This window comes from Micropterus salmoides, unplaced genomic scaffold (assembly GCF_014851395.1).
Source record: "Micropterus salmoides isolate LMB-PRFRI ecotype aquatic unplaced genomic scaffold, ASM1485139v1 Ms_hic_scaffold_4195, whole genome shotgun sequence".
In the NCBI taxonomy this organism is placed as follows: domain Eukaryota; kingdom Metazoa; phylum Chordata; class Actinopteri; order Centrarchiformes; family Centrarchidae; genus Micropterus; species Micropterus salmoides.
Genome location: NW_024043590.1, coordinates 1 through 7704, shown reverse-complemented (window position 1 = coordinate 7704; position 7704 = coordinate 1). Strand labels below are relative to the sequence as shown.

General features: G+C 39.7%; 1 protein-coding gene across 1 annotated transcript; it reads right to left on the bottom strand.

The window, feature by feature from the left end:
* Window positions 1-1239: 1239 nt before the first annotated feature.
* On the bottom strand, window positions 1240-7571 carry LOC119887492. The gene is given in 4 exon segments (XM_038698279.1): window positions 1240-1634; window positions 1637-5742; window positions 5744-6368; window positions 6371-7571. Coding segments are annotated over 4 exon segments (6135 nt in total). The 3' UTR covers window positions 1240-1431.
* Between the last annotated feature and the right edge of the window lie 133 nt (window positions 7572-7704).

Genomic DNA, 7704 nt, shown 5'->3' with positions numbered 1-7704 from the left:
GACTCTCATCCTACATGTACAGTTTGGTCCAGATGTGAGCATGTACACTGAAGCTATGACAACTTCCGTGTCATGGCGAAGAGTTGATCTTTGACGCCACGCCACGGACACGCCCATTGACGAAAACTTGCAAATAGCACAACTTTTCATCTTCAATGCCTTTAGAAGGCACAGCTGAAATTTGAGGTCGGTCGGACTAAATCCCTAGGAGGAGTTCGTTAAAGTACGAAGTGTGTAAATCATCCAAAATTTGACGTAAAATTCAAAATGGCCGACTTCCTGTTGATTTTAGGCTATGGCTCCAAGAGGCTTTTTTGTGCGTCTGGACAAGATACACGTACCACAGAAAATTCGTGCACGTAGGTGAAACGTGCGGCGGGGGCTGCTTCGTTAAAGGTCACTTTCTGTTGCCAGCAGGTGGCGCTATGACTGTGGGTGAATGTCAGCATGTACATGTGTTCAGGGCGGGACTCTCATCCTACATGTACAGTTTGGTCCAGATGTGAGCATGTACACTGAAGTTACAACAACTTCCTGTTTCATTGCGAATCATCGACGCCACGGACACGCCCATTGACGAAAACGCGCAAATAGCACAACTTTTCATCTTCAATGCCTTTAGAAGGCGCAGCAGAAATTTGACGTCGATCCGACTAAATCCCTAGGAGGAGTTCGTTAAAGTACGAAGTATGTAAATCATCCAAAAATGGCCATAAAATTCAAAATGGCCGACTTCCTGTTGACTTTACGCTATGGGTTCTTGAGGCTTTTTTGTGCGTCTTGACATGATACATGTCCCCAGAAAATTTCGTAGATGTAGGTTGAACGTGAACGAGGGCTAATTTTTTCCAATTTTCTAGGTGGCGCTAGCGAGTCATTTTGCAACGCCCATGTGCGAAATTTGTAGAATACGAAATTTTTCACCGGTTCTGACATGTTTGCAAATTTGGTGAGTTTTCGAGAATGTTTAGGCCATGTCAGTTGAGCCTACTTTGCAGAAAAAGAAAATAAAAATAAAAAAATAAAAAAAAATAATAATCCGAGCAAATTCAATAGGGACCTCACACGGTCGTGCTCGGGCCCTAATAATCTGAGCAAATTCAATAGGGACCTCACACGGTCGTGCTCGGGCCCTAAAAAAATAATAAATAAATAAATAATAATAATCCGAGCAAATTCAATAGGGACCTCACACGGTCGTGCTCGGGCCCTAATAATATACAATAACTCATACAGGACACATGCAATGATAGTAAGCTATAAAAGTTAATAAATACAATAGATGAGTCACAAAACACGCAAAATGGTACTGAACAGATCAGATTCACTCCTTTGAACCTCATCTCTAATGATGCTGTGCTGGTGATACAATATCTCAGGAAACAATAAAATACACTAATGTGCTCCCCTAACCTTTCTCTGAACTTTGATTTAACATTTAGATGTGAAAGAACATACAATCCCCTCATGGTCACTGAAATATGTTGGCAACACTGTTGATTCTACATTATAATGTGTTGTTTTAACATACACATGATCAATTAAAGTGCCTTTCTCTGTTGTGGATTGTGAGACATTTTGGGCAAACCCTTTGTTGGTCATAAACTTGCAGATAGTTGAAGAGTTTAAAATATATCATTGAAATCTCCCATGATAGCAATTGTGTTACTTATTGGATTTAACCAATCAAGTAACTTGCCCAGATTTTCTTTGAACAAAGACAAGGGATACGGTGGTGGACGATAAATAACTGCTATCAATATATTATATGTAGTGCAGTTATAAACCAAACATTCTAAATTCACATGTGGTGTCTCGATAACATTATATGCCAAATTGTTTGCACTGTACATGCCAACTCCACCATGTTGTTGGCCTTGTATTTCAAGCAATGTTGGGTTGCTGCTACTGTATGATAAATTTCGGGGCTGACTATGAAAACTATAACCATCAATGTTTACAGTTTCAAAGGAGGAAACTGCAGGCAGCCATGTTTCTGTAACAGCTATACAGTTAAGCTGCAAATGCTGTGTACACAATGCTAAATGTGCTACATGTCGTCTTAAATTTTGAACATTCATCAAAAATACAGTGAAGGTTTGTGTATTGAATTTGTGCTTTGTGGTCCTTTCGACCAAGAAGGGAGGCATGTTTTCAATTGCATCTTTAATGTTATCTTTACAATATATGGCCTTCTCATCAAAGTCCTGAATAATTAAACCTGACAAACTCTTAACGCGACTTAATGCCACATATGCCTGCCCAGGTGCAAATATTCTTTTAAGGCACACTACAGCTTCATCTACACTAAGTCCTTGTACTTTGTGCACTGTACAAGCCCAAGCCAGTTTTAGTGGAAATTGTCGTCGCAATCCACCTTTATTTGTAACCCTTTCCTCTTCTGGTTCAATACCTGTAGCACCTATAGCAACTGCTGAAGAATCTGCACAGCATTTCCTCCTCTGTGCACCAATTTGACTGTCATCAAATTTGATAAACACAGTTTGAGGAAATTTGTTATTGTACTCGCGATAAACTATATGCGTGACTGTACCACATACCCCATTAACCAGACCATCATTCACATCTACATTTTTTATTAACATTACACGCGCATCTTTTCCCAAAAGCAGCATTTCATCCAAACATGTGTTATATGTTTTGGCATGATGTCCCTTCATTAATTCTAACTTGCCTGTTTTCTTACTGTTAACAAAATCCTGCGCATCTACCCGAACATAATCAGGACAAGTCTTAAAGAGTTGATCCACATTATGCTCATTTACTTGTTTATTGGAGGGAAATATGTGTAAAGCTGAGCTGAGTTCACCGGTTTCACAACGTTTTAATGTTTCAGCGTCGCTGTCTAGCATCGGGATCCCTTTTGAACGAGTTCTTACTCTGTTCAACAACTGGGCAAATACTTCATCTTTTTGCCGAACAATAGTTTTTAATTGCACAACCTTAAATAGACTAGCCCACAAATCAACACCTACATCATGTACATACAGCGGTTTCCCTTTAACTGGAGGCAACTGGAAAAAATCTCCAACAGCAATTACACTGACATTTCCAAACGGGGAATAGTCACCAGATTGCTTGATCTGTCGTAATCTTCCATGGACATAAACTAGCAGTTTATGATCTACCATGGAGATTTCATCAATTATCAAAATCTGCAAGCTATTATATTTAGCACGTAAAGAATTAAGCTTTTCTTCACCCAAAGGCGTGTACGGTAAGCGTACATCTTTCCCAATGCTAAATGCGCGGTGAATGGTAGCTGCATGTAAATTGTACGCAGCTATCCCCGTAGGAGCAGTTAACAAAACACAAATGTCGTCTGGATTACGACACACTGTCGACAGCAGCCTTGTTGCCTCGTACTGAATAGCCTTGATTAAATGGCTCTTACCTGTCCCTGCACCACCTGTAATGAAAACATGTAATGGTTCTGGCTGTTTCCCCCTTACAGTCTCTAAGCACCACTGTCTAATCTGAAAAAAAATACACATCTGGGTCTCATTCAGAGAGTGAAGTAACGCCAAACCGTCACTTCTGCTCATGGTGTTACTTTTCTTTTCTAAATGTGAAACTTGTTCTCTGGTCACTCCTAAATCAGGAATACTGTCTACATGTTCTTCCACTATCTGTTCTGTGTCTCTACGTTCTTCTTGACACTCTAAGCGCTCCAATTCTTGCTCTGGGCACAGCTCGCACCAGGCATCTTCAATAACACCATCACTACCAATTGCATTTTGGATATTGTCCAATTCCTCTGCTTCTATTTCAAATTTCCTTCTATTTAAATCAACAACTGACTTGACCAGATGTAGACATCCATCACCTAACCTCACCGCACCACTACCGTAAAACTGCTCATATGTCTCAAAACCTGCTGGTTTCAGCTGTACATCTTTACGATAGGGCAAAAACAACTGCAGAATGCTCTGATGAAACAATTCTGGATTCTTTGTCTCAGAAAAGCGAACATAACGAACAACTGCTGGTTGTGTGCGTGTTCTTTTTAAAATAAAACCACAGTCACCGTTTAGTTTAATCCTATTCTTTGACATTTCATTTTTAGACAGAACACGGTACTCTGACGCAAATGTTGCCATGCACATGTCATTAAAAGTAGTATCTTTTGGCCTGTTCTTATATCTATCGACACAACTAGTCATCCACATATCTTCTGTGGTAAGATCATGTGATGATGCCTTTTGTTTTAACACACTTAAAGGCAGACTCATTTTAACAATGTTATCACCTACTGGCACAAATACAACCTTCCTTGAACACTCCTTCAGATGTAGATTTGTTAACCTGTAAACAGCCTCTTGAGCACACACATCTCTATTGTGTAAATACACACTCCCTAACTTTTTCAAGGCATCTTTTGCACTAGCATTTCCTTCCTTAGCTGCTTCCCGTTGTGCATTTCCTAACAACAATCCCATTTCTCTTTCTGCTTTAGAAATATAAGAAATGATATACACTACACATGCATAGGCATCAACAACATATTGGATGTCCATATTTGCATTCCAGCACTTTAACAGTGGTTTGCTGTATTGATTAATCCAGACTTCATTTGCCTGCCTCTTCAGCACGACATGTGTGTTCCTACCACAGCGATTATATGCTTCTTCAAAAAGTGCTTGATTTATACCTAAATGTTTAAACAACTGCTCCACAGTGTCATATCTAGCATCCTCGTCTGAAAGAGCCTCCTTAATAGCAGTCATGACGTTCACTGCATACTCTTTTTTCATCCTATCAGGTTTTGTCTGTCCCTGATTCTTGCATGTACAATGCTCCAACCTACACGTACATGTTTCTTTGTCATCGTCTTCACTAACACTACGAGATATAAATGTTCTTGCCGATGGCGGCCTGGGAAAATTAAAACGACAAACAGTTTTCTTCTTTTTACAGGTTTTTGAATGCCGCTTTGAATGCTGTTGCACAGATGTAACAATGTCAACCAATGCGTCATCTTGGGCCGGTAATTCACACGTAACGTACTGGTCAATAAATTCAACCACCTCCGCATCTGTATGTCTATCAATTAATGGGGCATTCTCAATCCAAAACAGGCAATGGACATGTGGTGAACCACGTTGCTGGAATTCCACCCTATAAAAGTAGTCCTTTATTTTGCCTATTGGATGAGATGGAGACATCAGTACCTCCTTCAAAAAACAATGCCAGCGAAAATCAAACATTCTAGCCGCAGTGACAGGATTGCGACGTAAAAGGTCACATCTGTCTGCCCATTCTAAATCTTCTACAGTCTCTGTTCTACCTTCCTGTTTCAAAATACTATAAAGAAGGTTTTTCCACCGCATATCAGCAGAGGAAAATGAGCAGAACCACGTAGGGACACCGAGCTGACGAACACAAGCCAACAGGTCACGCTGGGCTCCCTGCCAAAAAGATGGTGTACCTCTAATAGGTTTAAGAAAACGATAACCATCATCAAATTCCAACAGCTTCTTTAAAGATCCCTCATTGGTCAAAACATCCCCACTGACTTTCTGAGATTTAGCACCTCCTTTTCCTTTCCGTAAAGCTATAGATACATTTGACACAACCTGTTCAACCTCAGACATGTACTGGGCAAAAAAGATATATTCAACATTTTGTGCAAATCTACCATCAGCATGTAAAATCCTGTTATTAAAATAACGTGACAATGTCAAGCGATGCTGTCTATCATCATGATATGTAGACAGCCAGAAACAACACCGGGAAGCATTTGGCCTCATTAGCAGGATCAGAGAGCAATCTCACAGGAGAGTTTCCTTCTGCAGGTGCCACATTCAATATATGATCAAAATATTGATCCAGCACTTCCTGACCAATATCAACAGGCATGAGACAGGTGTCCTGAAACATGCAATGCTGCTGTCTATCATGTAGAAGCTCATCATCCACATTATCAGGAGATGTTTCAACACTGTCTACATTAGAATCCCTGGCCTTTTCTATCGCATCACTATCCGCTTCCCTACAAAACTCATTTAACCACTCTTCATTAAACTCTACATCTTTATAATGCACATTGGTCTCTTTTAAATACTGTAGTGCCTGCCTTATGTGCATAGTGTCAACATACTGATACTCATAATGTCCTTTATATGTTAACTTGCGTTTCAATTTCACAGGCAACAAAGAGCCTTCCATGGTAGAACGTGGCAGCAAATTATTAGTTTGTACTATATTTGCTGGAACACATGTAACTGGCCCATGTACTCCATTTTGCCCACCTTTAGGTAATGGCAACATCTTCATGAATGGAATATGTAACGCAATCAAATGTTGTTCTAAACTACCCAAACACGCCAATACTCTTGGAATAGGAAGAACTTGTTTTGTGCACATTCAGGGGGAACCTCACCTCTATTTAACTTGTAATGACACGTATAACAGATATGCAGCTGGCCTCGAGGCGTATCTAACCACTGACATGGCATTGCACACTCCTGATTACATTTGTGTAAATATTCTTCACTAATACATGCATCTGCAACTGAAGTGATAGCCGTCTTCTTACTATAATACTGTCTTTTACAATTTAAAACCTGATGTCTAAACAGCAGCCTTTGACAGACGCAACATACAAAATCTGGCCCATCTTTCACTTTATCCAAAAACTGCTTCATTACAAAATCAAACTGCTGTGACCTCTCTTTCATTTCCAGCTTCTTTAGTTTGTTACCTGCTAAAACACGCTTTTTATGCTGAGCATTTCCATGATACTGCCTTTTACTTCTTTCTTTAACCCTCTGCCTAAACACAACACTTTCATGATAATTCTTCTTAGTCTTTCCAATAACCTTCTCCCTATACAGCTTGTCTTTATGATACCTACTCTTAATCCTTCCAATAACCTTCTCCCTATACAGCTTGTCTTTATGATACCTACTCTTAATCCTTCCAATAACCTTCTCCCTATACGACTTCTCTTGATGATACTTACTCTTAATCCTTCCTATAACCTTTTCCCTATACGGCTTCTCTTTATGATACTTACTCTTAATCCTTCCAATAACCTTCTCCCTATACGGCTTCTCTTGATGATACTTACTCTTAATCCTTCCAATAACCTTCTCCCTATACTGCTTCTCTTTATGATACTTACTCTTAATCCTTCCAATAACCTTCTCCCTATACGGCTTCTCTTGATGATACTTACTCTTAATCCTTCCAATAACCTTCTCCCTATACGGCTTCTCTTGATGATACTTACTCTTAATCCTTCCAATAACCTTCTCCCTATACGGCTTCTCTTGATGATACTTACTCTTAATCCTTCCAATAACCTTCTCCCTATACGGCTTCTCTTTATGATACCTACTCTTAATCCTTCCAATAACCTTCTCCCTATACGGCTTCTCTTGATGATACTTACTCTTAATCCTTCCAATAACCTTCTCCCTATACTGCTTCTCTTTATGATACTTACTCTTAATCCTTCCAATAACCTTCTCCCTATACGGCTTCTCTTGATGATACTTACTCTTAATCCTTCCAATAACCTTCTCCCTATGCTCCTGATAAATCATTTTCATTTGGAATCTCTTTTTCTTTAGCAAATACGTAGAATACGATTATTAACTTTTGCTGTACTCTGTGTCTGGACCTCCGACTTACTGCTACAACTACTTTGAGCTCTACCTGCCTGCCTGCCTGCCTCTA